At 42.4% G+C, this 18773-nt stretch overlaps 1 protein-coding gene across 4 annotated transcripts in view; it reads left to right on the forward strand.

Annotated features, from left to right (window-relative positions):
- The window catches only part of CADM1 (cell adhesion molecule 1), a 334752-nt gene that overhangs the window by 258423 nt on the left and 57556 nt on the right, over positions 1 to 18773 (forward strand). For all 4 annotated transcript variants that reach the window (XM_074977194.1, XM_074977195.1, XM_074977196.1 and 1 more), the window contains exon 5: positions 1456 to 1611. In XM_074977194.1, the coding sequence (XP_074833295.1) occupies positions 1456 to 1611 (156 nt within the window). The remainder of the gene's footprint in view (positions 1 to 1455; positions 1612 to 18773) is intronic.

Below are 18773 nucleotides of genomic sequence, written 5' to 3' on the forward strand. Positions count from 1 at the left end.
GTTTCTTCCACTGTGTAAAATTGATTGCTTGTGGAATTTGTACAAATAAGTCTCCAGTATGAGTTGCATACGATGCGCTCTTTGTATGCGTGTACGTGACGTGGCTTCTGTTTTTGCCCCATCTGAGATGCTTGTGATTACTTCGGAAAGTTAGAAGAGTCCTTCAAATCTAGCCCCCTGCAAGGAGAGGATAGAGCCCTCTGGATAGAAAACATTTATCTCTTCCCTCCTACGGGCATCTTAGCACAATGACACATACTGAACTGATGCTGGAAATAACGGAAGGCAAAGCTATGCCTCATGTAGCTTCCCACAGACCCAGTTCCTTTCCAGCACCTGTTGTCATCTAAATGATGCATGTATTTTCAAATGGCCGCCTTGTTGGTTTCTCTTTGCTTTCTGTAGGGCCGCAGTACAACGGCATTTGACCGTTTGTGCTTGACCTGTCCGGCTTCTTTCTTAAGCTTTCTCGCTTCAGCAGTTGAATTCCAGCAGTCCTGTATCTTTGAAGACTGCCGAGCAAGTAGTCGCTTCTTGAAATACCAAATCACCCTGCTGATTCTTTGGCGCTGTGGGGTTTTCAAAAACAAAATAGGGAAACTGAAATAGTTTCCTTTGTTCTTGATTTTACACAGCCTGCAGTTGGCGAGAGAACCAGGGTCCTCTTTGGTTGTGCAGTCTTCTCTCTAAACCTAGCAAGTTGTTGTTTTTAACGGTGGTGGTGAAGTGTTTTACTTAGGCCAAAGCTGTTTTGTGAGCTTGAAGGAATAGGTCTGTGTCTCCTGTACATTTTCCACAAACACATTTTATCCCCATGATCTGAACAATAACAAATGGAACTGATAAGTTCATTTAAAAGTGGCCGTGGTTTCTGGTCAGCAGGTATGTGCTGAGTTTATGTAAAACCCTGTTAGTTTCTTCATTTAGTCCTGAGCTGCCTCTTTCCTGGTCTGTGTGTTCTGGCAAGTCTAGCCTTGCAATGTGCTGTACTCCAACCTGCTGCTATGGTATTTTCAATGGAGCTTCAACAGGGCTACTGTATAAATATTTTAATTACTATTTTTAATTATGCTAATCCTTTTACTCTTCCCTGCCTAATAGCTGATGATGGGTTTTCATGTACATCGCATCTGAATTCCAGGATGCTTTCCAAGGTCTTAAACAAGTGGAGCTGTAAGCTTCCTTGAATATTTAATCCTTATGACAGTACACTGTGTATTATAAGTTTTAATGACTTTGGTAGGAAGGGTAGTATTGCCTGCACATAGACCTCTCTGCCCTTAGCATTCAGATGCTATAGAGGTGAAAGTTGGATATTTACGGGTGTATGTGTTCCCAGCACCATCTTTTTATACCAGGGTGGTTCAAGCAAGATGACAGCAGCGTATGTTGTCGTGAATATGCTTTTCCATGATTACTTTGTACTCTCCCCCTCATCTGTTATCTATGTGGCAGGTAAATCTGAAGTGGAGCAATGGTCCGACATGTTCACTGTGACCAGTCAGCTTTTGCTGACAGTAGGACGTGAGGACGATGGAGTCCCAGTCATCTGTCTGGTCGATCACCCTGCTGTCAAAGACTTACAGACCCAGCGCTACCTAGAAGTAATGTGTGAGTACCAAAGCTTTCTATTCTCACATAGATTGTTCCTCTCTTAAAAAAGAAGTTGAAACCAATAATTATGTAGTTAGATTTTATTACAGTGTAGCAAGAGGTTGATACATGTAGAAATCAAAGTATTGAGTATTGTCGAATGGATTAAACAATGGCTTCTTGCGTTTTGCTGGTTTTATTCTCTCCTCATAGAATAACTTACTTTACCTAGGTTTAGCATCTTGAGGGGTTAATAGCTAGGCCTTGTAATTATATCTCAGCAGATTGATTTTAATTTCAAATCCTAATTTTTTTTTAACAGTGCACATGCTTCTTTAAAAGTTAGCATGACTACAGAGCTCTGTTTAAAGTAACTTACTGCAGTTCTCCATTGGTAAATGAACTGAGAGAGACATGCTGTGATGCAAGAGAGACTTTCATAATGAGTATAATGGCAAGTATAGTACAGTGGCTCTTTTCTAAATTAGAGCTGCAGAAATAGATTTAAAAATAGTGGAACCTTTTAAGGTAAAGGTCAAGTAAGAAAAAAGCTTGCTAAAGCAAGCTAACCTTAGGGCTTAATGTTTCCAACTACATTGAGGATAAAAACTAGGTGGAAAATTTCTCTCAGTTCTCTATGAACTGCCATTTATATGCATCACATGAGTGACGTATATTGATTGAAAAAAGTAAATTTTGGAAAATACCCATGGAGTAATCCACAGTAGAGGTGGTTCTTGTTCATATTAGTGACACTGAACGTAGTTATGGCAGCATCACTGTGTCGTGGGATATTGCTTTTGAAATCAGAAATGCAAACATCTGGCAATGGAGTGACAGTGACTCAGCACAAGAGAACAGCAAAGTGGCGAGATGGTAAAGTCACTCAAATTTCTTTCTTTTGTTGGTTCATCTCAACCGTAACTATATATGAAAAGAGAGTAGAAAGTTGTTAATTTCTCATCTATTTCATTATGTAGCTTCATTATAAGCATTGTGCTTACATTTTCCATATCACTGAAACTAGCATGAAGTAACCTCCCCACAACAGGGAAAACAAAAAAAGATCAGATACTATCTAAATTGGCAGGTACTAGATTTCTTGTGACTGTGCTAATGCGTAATTCATTTATGCAAACTTAATGTCCATTAACATTTCTTGTAGAGCTCCATTAGCTTTAATAATACATTAGCACCTTTGTGAGGCTTGATCAAATACTTAACGGGGGGGAAAATTCCCATCTCTCAGATTGTAGAGGAAAATTGAATTTTTTTTTTTTTTAAACTTGTTTATAAGGAAGTCAGACTGAGTAGGTTAAGGGTTCCCTATGGATATTTCCTTGTAATGCCTACCTTTTGGTGCAGTAGAAATGGTTCGGTCTTTTTTAACAGTGTGTTCAGTGAGGTTCCTTCTCCGTTTGTCTGTGAAAAAGAATATAATGTTTTGTTTTGTTTTTGTTTTGTTCTATTTTTCTGCATCCTTTTGATTGCAGCTTGCAAAAGGACCATGCAGAATGACGACAAGAGATATTTAAGCTGGCTATCTCAAGATTTTGGGCCCAATTCAAAATGTTCAACTAAGGCACCGTATTTTTTTTTTAAATCTGTTGCAAGAGGCAGTCTTGTTCCATTAGCACTAATTTTAGCCCTGCCCTTGGGTGTCTCATGGAGAAGGAGAAATGTTAGTCAGTGCTTACCACTTAAGTGGGTTGGGATGCACTTAATGCAGAGCTTTGTGCAAGAGGAACTCAAGGTGGGGATGTGAAAGGGTCATATTGACTAGCGTTTTGCTTTACATTCTGAAATTAACATGGAATTTGTGAAAGGCACTTGACAAGCAGCACTGCCCGCAGATGTTGCTTCTTCGATCTGCACAATGAACAAATGGCTTAGAGAGCTGCACAGTGAGAATCCGAACGGTATCTCAGCAAAATAATGACGGTAGGGGGCATTCCGCCCATCGTTCCTTTTGCAATTTGGGAGAGAAAAATGGGCTACTGGAGTGAACTTCACCATCATCACAGCCACCTCACCATCTGTGGGGTCCCGGAGCCTTTTTCATCCCAACCCTCAAGGATGTCATGACAAGGTCAGAAAGAGGGCGACCGAGCTGACATGACTAACCCCACCAGCTCCAGCCAAATTCCAAACACCACCTCCTGGGTGAAACAGAATCTGGTGTAATACAACAGCTCAGGCCCTTCTCCACTAACTTTTTTTCCCTTTTCCCCAAAGGGATAGTTGTTTACCATCTTTGATACCATCTAAGGCTGTGTCTACACTACCCCATATGTCCCTCAGGGGTTCCACTGACATAGCTAGTGCCACTCATTGCAGGCAGTTTAATTTTGTCAGTGGGAGAGCTTTCTCCTGTTGGCGTAGAGATGCACCACGAGAGAGCGTACAGTGTCACAGCTTCATTGGTACAGCTCTGCCGCCAAATGTCCTTCATGTAGGCATAGTCTAAGAGACTTCCAAATGAGGGATTTTATATTTCCTTCTAAAATCTCTCTCCAGCCAAAGGGAAGGGGACTAAACAAGGGGCATGGTTTAAAAAAAAAATTTATTTAATACTTGAGGTGGCAAAATTTTTAAACCATTTGGTTTTTAGTGACATGTTGACCATAGGACTAAGCAGGCGAAGGTTCCTGTATTGCAAACACTGAACCTTTGTTTTTCATGCTGTTAAATGTTGGACAGTGACTGGGTTATGCTAACATCTTGTACGTAGGTCCTTGTACAGATCTGACCTCCCAGCCTGTGGCTTTTGCATTCCTTCAGCTGTAATGCAGATTGAACCTCTCTGGTCCAGCAGCATGGACCAAGGATGTTGCTGGACCATAGAGGCTCAACCTACATTACAGCTGAATGAATGCAAAAGCCACCAACGAATCCTGTTATCAAAAGGGATTCCAGTCAATAGCTGTGTGTTTTGGATCTGACCTGGGATTCCAGGGAGTGAAATGTGCTAGAACTCAATGCCTATCTTTGGAGACAGTCTGCTCTTAATATTTTAGGGTGGGTTGGCAGCATCACTGTCCACATAGAGAGCGGGGACAGAGAGGTGGAGCATCAGAAAGAATCCACAGTGCCACCATATTTGGGACCTGCAAGTTGCTCTTCTCGCTAGGCACAGACCATGTCCTAGAACCACCTCCATAGTACTGTGGGGAGACCTGGCCTGCCCCACAGAATGCAGGCTTCTGTCTTGTGAGTCTCAAAGCTGCTGCAGGTAGGAAAAAGCTAAGATCCCATCATGACATTTTCGTAGTAGACCAGATTCATGCCAGATCCAGGCAATGGTGAAGAGGCAGCTGGAGCATATATTTACTTCAGTGTTCTGAGACTGAGTTTTCTTGTTCCTGAAAAGGGGATAATACTAACCTTCCTTGCTAAAGCCATTTGCAATCTCCCAAGAGGGTGTTGTGATATCAAAGCCAAGTATTATTGTTCCACATAAACAATGAGAAGCCCTGTGGCACTTGAAAGCCGAACATTTATTTGGGCAGCAGCTTTTGTGGGCAAAATCCATCTGGCAAAGTGTGTCCTTTTCCCCCAAGAAGCACATGCCAAATAAATCGCTTAGTCTTGAAGGTGCCAGAGGACTCCTCATCATTTTTGTGGATACAGATTGACACAGCTGCCCCTCTGATGATAGTTGGAGAGAGTTTCTCTTCCCAATGCACGATGCATGCAATCCAGTGCTTTGTTTGCCTATTATACTAGTGGGCAAACAGGGGCAGCCTAATGAGGAGGCAAATCTACTTGTCTTCTCTGACTGAAGTGTGGATCAGAGCATCCTGTGACAGGGGGCCAGCCTTGTAGAGAAATTGTACACCTAAAATCAGGCATAATTGTCACTTTCTCAATAGCTTTTTGGAGCTGGTATTTGCAATCAGAGCTAAGGAGCCCTCCAAATTGCTGTTTTTTGCACTTCAGTTGACCACTTTTACCTCCCGCTTTACTGTGTGTTGAATCTCCGAGCAAGTGGCAATTAACATTTGCATACAGTGCTTTGTCAAAGCCTATGTTTACATAGTCGGTTCCTGAGCCCACAAAGACATAATTTGAAAGAGGGCTTGTTCCTTCAAAAAAGAAGTGATTGCATTTGTTGATGCACAGCACCAGCTTGATCTTGCCCTTGTCTTTGGAGCGTCTGCTTCTGCCACAGCACACGTCGCCCCAGTAGACAGTTTTCCCCAAGGTATCTTAGGCCTTAGTTCTCTTAGTGTGTCAGATTCAAGAAAGAAAGGTGTTGTATAAAACCGAAAGAGAAGAAGGTATTAGCAGGCAACATCCAAATGACGGATCCAGCTTCCAAAGTTTGAGTTTGTTGTTTAAAATTCAGACTATGCGAATGCATCACAAATGCTTGTTGCAAAGTGCTGAAGGAACCGATCAGGGCTGCGTGCAGCTTGACCTGCTGCTCACAAACAGGGAGGAGCTAGTGGGCGACATAAAGTCAGTGGCAACCTGGACAGCAGCCATCAGGAGATGGTAGATTTCCGGATTCTGACAAAATGAGGAAAGTTGAGCAGTAACATACAGACCTTTGATTTCAGAAGAGCAGACTTCAACTCCCTCAGAAAACTGATGGGCAGTATCCCGTGAGAAGCTAATGTGAAGGGGAGAGGAGTTGAGAAGAGCTGGCAGTATTTTAAAGAAGTATGATTGAAGTCATAGGAACAAACCATCCCGATGTGCAGTAAGAAAAGCAAATATGGTGGGCAATCAGCTTGGGTTACCAGGAAAATCATTGGGGGACTTAAAATCAAAAGGGATGCATATAAGAAATGGAAACTTGGACAGGTGATTGAGGAGGAGTATAAATATAGGGCTGGAGAATGCCAGGGGGTAATTGGGAAAGCAAAAGCACAGTTGGAACTGCACCTAGCAAGGAATGTGAAGGGCAACAAGAGAGGTTTCTTAAAGGCATGTTAACAGTAAGAGGGTTATCAGGGTGCATGTGGAACTTCTAGTGGATGAGGGAGGTAATCTAGTGACAGATGATGTGGGAAAGGCTGAAGCACTCAGTGCCTTTTTTGCCTTTGTCTTTGTGGACAAGGTCAGCTCCCAGACTACAGCAATAGGCAATGCAGTATAGGAAGGAGCTATTTAGAAAAGCTGGATGCATACAAATCCATGGATCCTGATTTAATACACCCAAGGGTACTGAAGGAATTGGCAGATGTCAGTGCAGAGGCTTTGGCTATTATCTTTGAATACTCTTAGCAACCAGGAGAGGTCCCGGATGACTGGAAAAAGGCAAATGTAGTACCCATCTTTAAAAAAGAAAAGAAGGAAAATTCTGGGAATTATAGATCAATTAGCCTTACGTCAGTCCCCAGAAAAATCATGGACGGGGACCTCAAGGAATCCATTCTGAAGCACGTGGAAGACGGGAAAGTGATGGAGTAGTCAGCATGGATTCACCCAGGGCAGGTGGTGCCTGACCAATCTGAACAGCTTCTGTGATGAGGTAACTGGCTCTGCAGACCTGGGGGAGTAAATGGATGGGATATACCTTGACTTTAGCAAAGCTTTTGACACAGTGTCCCACAACGTTTTTGCCTGTACTTCCAATCACCATCATCCCCAACCATGATCTCCCTTTGTAGTAGAAAGAAAAGGTGCATGACAGTCTGGGAAGTTGCCGTTAACAGTGTGTGCAATGACTTGAAGCTTTCCACTCTGTGCTGGTCTCACTCGTCTCAGATGGTGGAGTGGCAGTTTTGGACTCATGAGACCAGCACAGAGTGGTGGGCCCACATCATTTTGGAGTCCTGGGATGAACAACAGTGGGTGCAGAACTTTTGCACGTGCAAGTCCAGTTTTATGGAACGTTGTGATATGCTGGTCCTCACCCAAAGCACAGCAACACAAGGATAGGGTTGGCTTTAATGGTTCAGAAGTGAGTGGCAATCGCTCTGTGGAAATTTGCAATGCCCCACAGTTACTGGTCAGTGGCAAACGATGGTTCTTTCAATTTGGGGAGTTTAAAAAAAAAAAAAAAAAAAAAAGATGGAGATCTGTGCTATTGGCTGTCTCCATCCTTGCCCATGCCCCTCTGCCATGAATCCTTTGTGGATGTTAGTGTAATGGTGGTGTGGAAGTATAACATTGTATAAGTATAAGGTTGTATAAGGGGACATGCTGGATACATTGTATATGAGAGGGCATGCCAGAACATGTTACAAAGTATCTGAGGGAGCACACATAGGGACAGTTAGCTTTTGAATGGAGAAGCAATTAAGATGGAGCCAGCACGTCTAAGAAGCAGGCATCAGAATGGAAGGTGTGAAGGGCAATTAGTTAAGTTAACTGGAAGCTGTTAAAGGAGATTGTTAAGGGTGGCAGGTAATTGAAGATATGTAACTGGTCTCAGGGATCTTGAAGGGTGGTGACTAAAATCTTTTTCTTCTTTTGTCTGTAACTTCTCTGTAACTTGTTCTCCAAAAAACTGTATAAATTAAGAGACACAAGCCCCACTCGGGGGGCTCACTTCTAAATGTATTAGCAGAGCGGCTTTGCTAATAAAACAGAGTGGTCTGATAAATTGTGAGTCTGAGTCAAACTTTGACAGTGGGCAGCTGTGCTATTGGCTCTCTCCACCTTTGCCCAGGTCCTTGCAATGTTTTGTTCATCCCACCACTCCTGGGAACCAAAAAAATGACAGTGTTCAAAAATATAAGTTTATTTTGGGGGAGGAGAGGATTAAGCATCAGGGAACAGAAGCGTTGTCAAGGGTGGTGGAATAACCTTTTGCGGTGGCTCTTGGGGCTGGAACGGCAGGCTGCTCTTGACCTCCCTGCCCTCATTTGGGGGTGCTGAGGACAGGATGGGAGTGGGCAACCTGTATTCATGGGACTCCGGGAAGCAGTGACTGGAGTTGGGAGTTCCTCTGCAGCTCCAGCATGGAGCGCAGGACCTCGGTTTGCTCTCTCACTGCATTATGAGCTTTGCTGCCTCCCTCAGGTGCACTGATTGCTCTCTCTGGAGCTCAAGCATAGTCTGTTGCCACTGTGCTGTGTGTCTTTTGCTGTCAGTGGTTTCTGCTTGAGCTCCCTCCATGTGCTGCAGGATGAGATCCTGCTTGGATCTTTTGTGCTTCCTTGCCCTGTCTCCCACGCTGGGGATGATCAACAACAACCACGGGCTCAGCACCGGTTGGTGCCTGATGCCTCTTTCACTGTTTCCTTCCATCTTTCCCTATCCAGTGCAGAGTGGTACAGGGCTAGTCTACAGAAACTAAGCCAATCTAGTATATCATCTACCCATTCTCTGTTTCTTATTCTAACTTTCCTATTCTAACTGTCCATTATGCCAAATACCAGGGTCTTGATTTTTCATTTGTTGTTCATTCTGTAAATATGCCCGAATACCTGTAACTTGCGTTGTATAGTGTTCTGTAGTAGATTCTCTTTTGGGTGTATCTTCCTATATAATTCCTCATGGGTGATCTTCTGCATCCAGCCTATTCTCAGGATCTATCTAAAACAACTTCTCTCAGACACCAGTGTTCCTCTCTTTGAATCTTTTGTTATCACTGATGTCTCACATCCGCACAACAGGCTGCGCCTGCTGGAAAGTAAAAGTCAAAATTTAGACACAATTCACACAAAGTGCTCATCTATAGAATGAGTGTCATCTGTAATATTAGTGAAACTTTTTGCGATGCTTGAGGCTTCTTAAGGATGGAATTCAAACTGTACATTGCACAAGCCATCATTTATCCAGACCATTTTGTTGTGGATGTGGTAAGTTATTGTCTGCTTTACAAGGGTTGGGGAGAAGCAGGGGAAGCAGGCCAGGGTCCTGGAGCAAGGGAAAGGTTTTTTTCAACAGTTCAGGGGAGCAATTCTTCACAAGGAGCAGGGTCCAAGGAGCCCAATCGCCACATGGTGAAGGGGCAGGGTTGGGAAGTGTTCGATTCCAGCTGCAGGGATGACTGGGTGAAGATGGATCCCTGTAAAATGAAAAGAAATGTGCAGGGGGATGAAGTTTTCCAGCTGTCTGCCGGGCTGGGGGAAAAACGTTTCGTGGCGGTCCCCAGAGCAGCGCTCGTTGAGGGGAAAAAAGGCCATGTTTATAGCCAGCCGCAACCTGCTTCTAGCATTCAGAAAAAAACACTCACCAGAACAGCTGGGCCCCAGGGACTTGGGGACTGGTTCCAGATCTGCGCTGAAGAGTTTCAGGCTATCAGGAGCAGCTTATTGGGGCCCATGCTGGTTGCTTCTGTCATCCTCTCCATTGGCTTCTTCCTCCTTGCCCCCCAGCTCACTCCAGAGCAGGGCTTCCAGAAGTGTTGAAATGAAGAGTGGGCAACATGGTAGGGTCCATGCCAAAAAGTACGTGCAGCTGTTGATGATCGTGGCAGGTGTTTGGAGATGGCCCGGATTTCCGGTTGGCTTCCTGGGCTTTGTGATATGCCAGCTGGAGTTCTTTCACCTTCACCCGGCATTGCATAGAGTCCTGGGAGTGACCTCTGGTGATCTTCCCACGTGACATCATCTCAAGTAGTTCATCATTTCTCTTGGAGACTCGAAGTCTGTTTGCCACCAATTCATCTCCCCAAACTGCAAAGAGATCCAGAACCTCCTAATGGCTCCATGCTGGAGTTCTCTTGTGACCCTGTGAACTACTAGGCAGATGGTTACCGTCAGTGCTCATGATTGCAAGAGATGGCTACTGATGCCATTGCTGCTGATGTGATGTGATGCAATGGATAAAAGAAATTTTAGCTTCTGGGCGCGCCTTAAGTTTCCATGAATTGCTGGTGATTAATTCGAATTCACAGTTTTCCTGTAATCTACTTCCTGTGCGCCTGCAGAGCAGCGGAGTGGAAGCGGCCATACATGGTGGGTAACCGTGTAGCTTTGTGGGATATGTTCGAGACACTTCTGGAGCCTGGTAAATTTGATTTTAAGACATGGTGCTTCCACACTGGCCTTTATTCGAAGTTTTAAATTTGAACTTGATGCCACTTTCAACGATGTTATGATATCGATTTAGTGCTCCCAAAAACCAAGCTAATGGCGCTTACAGTCCTTTGGTACAGTCAAGCCAACTGCCTTAAATTCTAACTCATCTCATTGAGTAGATGTAGCCTTAGTGAATGGGAATGCATTTTTTGTCACATTCTAAAAAAGGAACCGAGCCACAGATTAACCAGCATGTGCAATAAGCAAATGCAAAAGATCCATGAGAAGGCTAGTCTGAGGGTATGTGTATAATTACTGCAGGTTCGATACGCTTGGGATCGATCTGCTGGAGTTTGATTTTACAGCCTCAGTGAAGATGCAGCAAAATGGATCTCTCTGGGCTTGCTGTCAAACCTGGCATTCCACGCTACCCTGATCGACACCAGGGCTCAAAGTCAATCCTGACACATCAGTTCTAGCTATGATAATGGCATGGTCAGAATTGCATATCTGGGATTAATTTTGATCCCTTGCGTAAACCAGGCCTGAGGTAATCATCAAAGGAAACCAAATAATTGCAGAAAAGTCCAAGTAATTTTTCCCCAGTAAACAGGTTCCTCCCATTGGCCCCTCTCATTGTGTAAATTACCACTATAAAACAGTCAAAATAAAATTTGCTTTCTAAAAATCTGGACCTTTGAGGTTGAATTTTCAAGAGTTCCTCGGTGGTTTAGGCACTCAAGTCTCATTGAAGGCCAACAGTAATTGTGCTTCTAATTTGTGCAGGTGCTCTTGAGAATCCTTCCCTTATGCATATATCTGTTCCATTAGCAAGATACTTTCCGCTGTTTGGAAAACAAAATCATTCTGCTGGAAATGGATGTATAAGATGTCAGCCTGCAACGTGACCTGTTACAATTAGAGTTATAAGCGGTTCATTTGTATGTTTTCTTGTGTGTTACAGTTCAAAGAAATGTTAAGATTTCAGCTTTGCTTTTTGATTACCAATTGCTCCTAAGAGCTAACTTTTCAAAATGACTTGTGACCCTATTCCTTTAGGCTGAGTTCTCTCCAGAGCACCTAAAATAAGACAAGGGGGGAGTCTGTAACTGCAAACCACATCCCTGACCTTTGCCTTGCCTCCATCAAGGCAAAAGGTTTAGATGTTTTGTCTCCACTAGGACTTTATAGTAAGCTAGTGTTTTAGCATTTGTTATCTCACTTGAGGGGAGGGATGCAGAGAGAGACAGTTGAGCCAGGGAGGGCAAAGCCTCAGGTGACAGAGAAAGTAGAGTGGATGACTGTCTACTTAGAACCATACTTCAAGGTGATTTTTTTTTTTTTTTTTTTGCATGGGGGCGGGGAGCTATTCCAACATCAACTAAATGTATATGTGGGAGAAAAGATGCCCTAACTTCCTGTGGTTACCAGCAAACATTCCAGGGCACATTTCAGTAGAACAAAGCGAGTTCACAAGCCAAATTTCATTGTGTCGTTTAATACTCTGCTCCCGAATATTGCCCTGTGGTGTCAATAGGCAGAAAGGTCCTTATCTGTCACTATTCTGCCAGCAAGCCTGGCCATACTGAGTTTCAGGGGAGGGGAAAAAAAGTGCTTCTGGTGTTTTCCAACCAACTTTGGGGGTACAGTAGAACCTCAGGAATTGGCATGACCATTCCACGAGCCCCATTATGACACTTCTTATCCAAGACTTAAGTTAGGCTGTGACTCATTACACTTAATGCGGTGGTTCCATTGTTACTGGGTCCTCTTTCTTGTTTGTTCTTTGTAAGCATCTTGTCATCTTCTGAGAATGTGAGCTCTTAAGCACAACTGCTTCTAGCACAGTAGGAATCTTCTCCCTGCTTTGGATTAATAGGTGCTGTTATGACAGGAGAGAGACTTAATGGAAAAATAGTCCATCACTTTACTCCTGTACTATGAACGGTTCAAAGTAATTGAAAGGGAGCTGCAAGTTCTCACATAAATGACCTCGCTGATCTAGGTTTTGTCACTTCCATTCCTCTGGAGTAGTAGCGCCCCCTACTCAAGAAATAAACTAATAGTATTGTGAGCGAAAGGAGTCAGCGTGTGGTTGTTCCTGAACTTTTGAGATAAATGCTTCTTTATGAATGTCGGAGATGACATTGAAATGAAATCTCTGTAAACAAGCATGCCATAAAGTCTGGATGATGTCCTTAAAAGCAAAACTGAGTTTTTGACAAATGTCAACTGTGTAGGCACACTAACAATCACTATTTCATGCTTGATTAATAGTCACACTAGCAAATGTGTAACTCTGCAGTGGATTAATACAATATGCTTCACGGTATTAGTTCAGACATATCCAGTCATTCTGGAGTACCCAGTCTGTTTCAGAATTCATCATTGCATGAGAAGTGGATGGCTGTTTGTGTTGCATGCGGTATTTTAGCAAGGAAACCTCAAAAAAACATTAAAAGATCATTAAGGAGTTGAAATGAGTGAAATTCCTCCAGAAAAACATGTTAAAGATGAATCTTCAGTCTTTCTGGTACTTTTCCTTTCCTTGTTATAGCGCTGGAATAGACAAAATAGAAGTATTTACTCTTTTTTTTTTTTTTTTCCTCTTATGGGTTTAAATCCTAATTAATGGAACATAGATTTTTATGTTTACATGCATGTTTGTAAAAAAATATACCCATGGAAACTGCTGTGGCCTTCTGCTATGCCAGGAGAATTCGTTGTGCCCAATTACTCTAAAAATCAGCCATATATGTATGCTTTCAGACTTTCAGTAATCTTTGTTTCTGGTGAGTACAAATATTAATTGCATGGTATGCAGTGAAGTGATTAACATCGATGTAATTTATCATCTGGAGATTTCGGAACGTAAATAAATGAGTTGTTTTGTTCAGTGAGGTGTTGACCCTTTCAGAATCTGTGACTTTCTTTTTTTTTTTATTGTAAATATGAAAGGCACCACAATCAGCCAAGTGTTGAGTTATTTGATTTTCTGGGGCATTAGTCGCTCTTGTTTGTGACATTTCCCAGTTGTGTGCTCGTTTGCAAGCTCATTAATAAGGCTTTCTCAGAGGAACGTTGTTGAGAATGGAGAACATACAGTCGAGCCTGGGTTTGATAGTTTGCTTCTGAGGCTCAGCAAGCATACAGCAGCAGTGTGCAGTCAGATGTTTAAAATGGGAAATAGTTCTGCACAAAATCTTTGAGTTCAAAGGCCTCTTTTCGTCAGTCTTAGGCAAAACCTTTGTGTTTTTAAAATGAAAAATAAACCATTTTGCTAATACGCCCCCTAGAAACCAGATAAATAACCATTCCTTTGTGTGTTCCTACGCTTTCGGTGGCTGCACGGCTGTTATGTTAAGTTCGGCTATAGAAGGATGTATAATTGGCGGCAAAAGTTGCAAAGTTCACCATTTGAGGAGAAGTGCCTCTAATAGTATAACCAGATGCTTAACAAAACAGCAAGCTATATATTAAATAAAGAAAACTTATCTCAATGACATCAAGGTGGCAACACTTAAGCTGTGCAGATTAAAGGTTAGGTTCTATATAATGAAAGTATGTCACTGGGGGGAAAAAAGGATAAAGCACAATGGGAATAAGAAAAGTGTCACGTCTTATATTTATAAACATAAGACATGACACTTTTCTTATTCCCGTTATTATTATTATTATTATTATTATTATTATAAGATCTAGATCTAGATATATATAACACTTTTTGGTTCCTATTACAAAATAATTGCTTAAATCCTCTCAATGTCCCAGGAATGACTTTTTCAAAGTCTGAGATCAGAAGGGCTCCCTTAGGCACATTATGTCAGTGTTCCATTTAACTGTTAGATTAAAAGTAAGGTCTATCGATCCAATACTTGTTTGGTTTTTTTATAAGCCTGTGTCGGTATGCAACCATTATGTGGACCATAACATTGATACAGATTTGTTCCGGTTAGGTAATAAAATCGGAGGTAGGAAGACCTATTTGACTGTTAGAATTGAAGTCCATGAAATGAGGACACAGCTGATGTTAGGATAAAGCTGGCACTAACATGTATACAACCAATATACAGCTATTAAAGCTAAAGACATTATTGAGAAATATATTGAGGGCATACCGCTGGGTTTCAATCTGTAGTCTACATTATAGACTAACTGTATCGTCAGAGCTTCATATTTAAACAACTGGATGCATTGCTTTGCCAGTTGTGCGTTTTTATCCTTGAACTCAAAAGTTGTTGTCTGGTTTAGAAATTGGTGAAAATCAATTCTCTTAGATCAATTTCCTTGTTAATTTTAATTCGGACAATATATTATGCCTGCTAAAGTAAAAATGATCAAAAACTGTAGATGGAGATACGAAAACATATAAAACTTGCACAGGCCTCAAAGGTTGTTGGAAGGGGTACTGTGAATTACAACCTGAAAAAATTTGACACTAACATAAAGGAAGGGTAGACAGCAATTGTACTTCCATTGCTGAGAACATTTTCTCCTGAGGAGACAGTATGACCTAGATCAGCAAAGAGATGGAAACTAGGGATTAACACAACCAGGAAATAGATTTTAATGCTGTTTAATTTAAAAACTCAAAACTTAAGCAAGATAATTTTAATTGAATTATTGAAAGATTCACTTTCCCAATTTTCTCAGCTGGCAAAAGATCTTTCGTTTTGAAAGTTGTTTGGTTTTTTTTTTTTTTTTGTTTGATTCTTGACATCAAGACGCAAACAATTTAATGCTATATTCACGGGCGTCTTGAGCTAGAAAAAGTCTCATTTTCTCAGCACCACGGCAAATTTTCTCTCCGGTCTCTACATGCGCCAAGTTAGTTACAAACTCCTTTAGCTTACCTGGGAAGTGCCGTAAATAATGGTGCTCCGAAGATATTACAGAGACAAGATGGGCGACATAATGTTTTTTCTTGCCCCAAATTTTGTTGGCGAGACAGACGATCTTTCATGGTTACTTGGGGTGGTTTTCTTCCAGAAATGTTGACTTAGCTTGTACAGCAGCCGAGCTGCTGGAGCTATAGCAGTGCATATGCTCTGTTGACTAACTGTCATGGACTAGAGTTCTAAGCTTACTCTTAAGGATATGCTGAAAGCCACCCGTTAATGTATGTTCTTGGTGTGGGGGTAAGGGAATTTCAAAGTTGGGTGTGTATCTCAAAGCACCTGCATCGAGACTGCCTGTCAGCACTTCCAAGTTAGCAGCTTCGAAATTCCTCCGGCTGGCATTATGTTAATGAGGCACTGCATATGCATGGCAGCGCCTCATTGGTATTCCCCGGTCTGTGTCATTTCCATGCCCCCTTCAAAGAAGGGGGTGAGTTCAGACACAGCCATTGTGTATTTTAATGGATAGTCCAGCAAGGGGTGCCAGTTCAGATTTTAGTGGGGGAAGGGCGATCTGCATGTACCATGAGTGGGAGTTTGGGGAGTAAGATCACGTGGCAGCACAGGGGGGCAGATTAAAGAATGCCATCAACAATGTTACTGAGCATGCTAGATAAAAGCCAAGCAGCAAGTTGGAGAGGGTACTGACCCCATCCGACCCCCCGCCCCACACAGATTATCCCTTTCAAGCAACTACTAAGGCCCTTGAAAACTCCAGGTTATTTATTTATTTGCTGACAGATAACTTAGCAATTAACTGACAGGAGCTCTGTATCCTCACTGTCTTTGCCCTTTATGCCTACTGGCATGTCGGGCAGCAACAAAGGTCCTCCACTTCTGTCCCTGGCCAGCCTCTCAGTAGTGCCCCAAATGTGGTTTATCCTCTCCATTTCTACTTCAGCCGTCCGGTGCCTGGTTGTCTTGGGTGACTGTATCTTGTACCTATATGGAAAAGAGAAAATGAAATAAATATTACGCCCGCTCATCTCTCATACTAACCTATTCTGACACCTGGTGGCAAGTCACTTAGCGGACACTGTTTAGCTGTCAGGACTCCCAGGTGCTGTCTCAGCTCTAGAAGGGGAGTGGGGTCTATTGGGTTACAGCAGGGGGCAGATAAATTTGGGCCGCACTGGGTCAGACTAGTGGTCTTTCTTGCCCCGGATCCTGTCTTCCAACAGTGGCCAATGCCAGGTGCTTCAGAAGGCATGATCATCCCGTCATCGATTCCCAGCTTCTGGCAAAAGAAGCCGGGACACCATCACTAGTAGCCGTTGATGGACCTTTCCTCTATTAACATATTTCACATATAACATATTTCGTTCTCTTTGAACCCTGGTTATAGTTTAGGCCAGTCCGTCCTCCCCGGCAGAGAGTTCCACAGGTTGTCCATTGTCTGAGGGGTAACCGTGTTAGTGTGTAGCGCCGCACGCACGCACACACAGTCCTGTAGTACTTTAAAGACTAACAGTTTTATTTATTAGGTAATGAACTTTTGTGGGTAAGATCCTCTCTTACCCATGTACGCTCATTACCTAATACATAAAATCCTTAGGCTTTACGGTGCTACAGGACTGTTTGTGGTTTTTTGGACAGGTTGACTAATTTCTCTTGTTTCAAATCTGCTGCCTATAAATTTCATTGGGTGAGCTTCTTGCATTGTGCTTGTGAAGGAGTAAATAACATTTCCTACTTTTGTTTTTCTATAATCTTCATGATATTCTAGACCTCTAACATAGCCCGTCGCCCTTCAATCATTTCTTTTGCAAGCTGAAAACTCCCAGTCGTCTGAATCGTTCCTCACATGGAAGCTGTCCCTGACTGCCTAATCATTTGTTACCTTTTTTGTACATTTTCCAAATCCAGTATATCATTATAGATGGGGTGACCAGAAGCGCATGTGGTGTTTAGATGTGCACATGCCATGAATTTATATAGAGGCAATATAATATCTTCTGTCTTATCTATTCCTTTACTAATGATTCCCAGTATTTCACTAGCTGTTTAGATTGGCATTGCACTTTCAGTAGATGTTTCCAGGGAGCTTATCCACAGTGATTCCAAGAGCTCTTTCTTGATAACAGCTGTTTTAGACCCCATTGTTTTTGTATATATGGTTGGGATTGTATTTTTCCATGTCCATTTTTCCCCATTAGACTCTGACAAAGGCTTACACCCCCCTGTCTGATCTGACTTGTTTTTTCCTCTTTTGATAAGTAATGTTGATACTGGGACATTTCCACCTTGCTGAATAGACCTTGTCAGCTCTGACCCTCCCACTTACTGGGACCCCACTCTTTAAATACCCTTCTGAAACCACCCCACCCCACTCATGCATCTGTTGAAGCGGCTCTTTGCCCACGAAAGCTTATACTCCAAAATATCTGTTAGTCTACAGGGTGCCACAAGACTTTTTGTTGTTCTCGCAGCTACAGACTAACACGGCTACCTCTCTGATATTTTTCCATGTGCATTACTTTGTATTTATCAACACTGAATTCCACCTACCCTTGTTGTGCAATCAAGCAGTTTTGTGAGATCCCTTTTGATTGTTTTCAGTAAGCCGTATACTTAAATATTTTGAGTAAATTTTGTATCATCTGCACATTTTGCCACCACATTGTATACCCGTTATCCAAGGTCATTTATGAGTCGGGTGAACTGCAGTGGTCCAAATGCAGACCTCTGGAGTTCACCAAATTTTATTCCTACTCTTTCCCCCCCCCCACCCCAACCACCCTTTAAGTGGAGTATCCGGTGGTGTTTTCATGGTACCTAATGATCCTTCAAATACTGGAATGACGATACAAAAAAGCAGTCATTTAGCACTTAAAAGACTAACAAAATAATTTATTAAGCTATGAGTTTTCACTTCTTCAGATCTGGAAATAACCAGTGGAATGACAAGCCTTTTTGTTATCTTAATTACCCTGCCTCCCTCTGTTTAGAAACAAACTCCTGCCCCAAAGGCAAAGCTGGAAGCAGCTCATTCTCTGTTGCAGTTAAGAACTGCTTCTGAAGCCTAGTCCTCAGTATGAAATCCAGGAGGGGTGAAACTTGGGGGGAGGAAGGGACTGCAGGCTATAAGAGTATTAGGAAACACCTTTAGATGACAAGATCTAATTGACTACCAAAAGTGTACTAATGTGGTGTAGGTCTTTGGCTCTAATGACTCATCTTTATATGGGAATCCCACTGTACAATGATAAAAAGAAGCTCCAAGATGCACGTTCCAGGGCAGTTCTGTTGTATGTCAGTAGTAAATGTCCATCTGGTGCTAGCCTTCCGCTTTATACTGCTACCTGAGGCATGCAGTAAATGCCTCAGAATGTACTACTGCAGGCCTCATTAGTGAGCTAAT

This window comes from Carettochelys insculpta, chromosome 25 (genome assembly GCF_033958435.1).
Source record: "Carettochelys insculpta isolate YL-2023 chromosome 25, ASM3395843v1, whole genome shotgun sequence".
Taxonomy (NCBI): Eukaryota; Metazoa; Chordata; order Testudines; family Carettochelyidae; genus Carettochelys; species Carettochelys insculpta.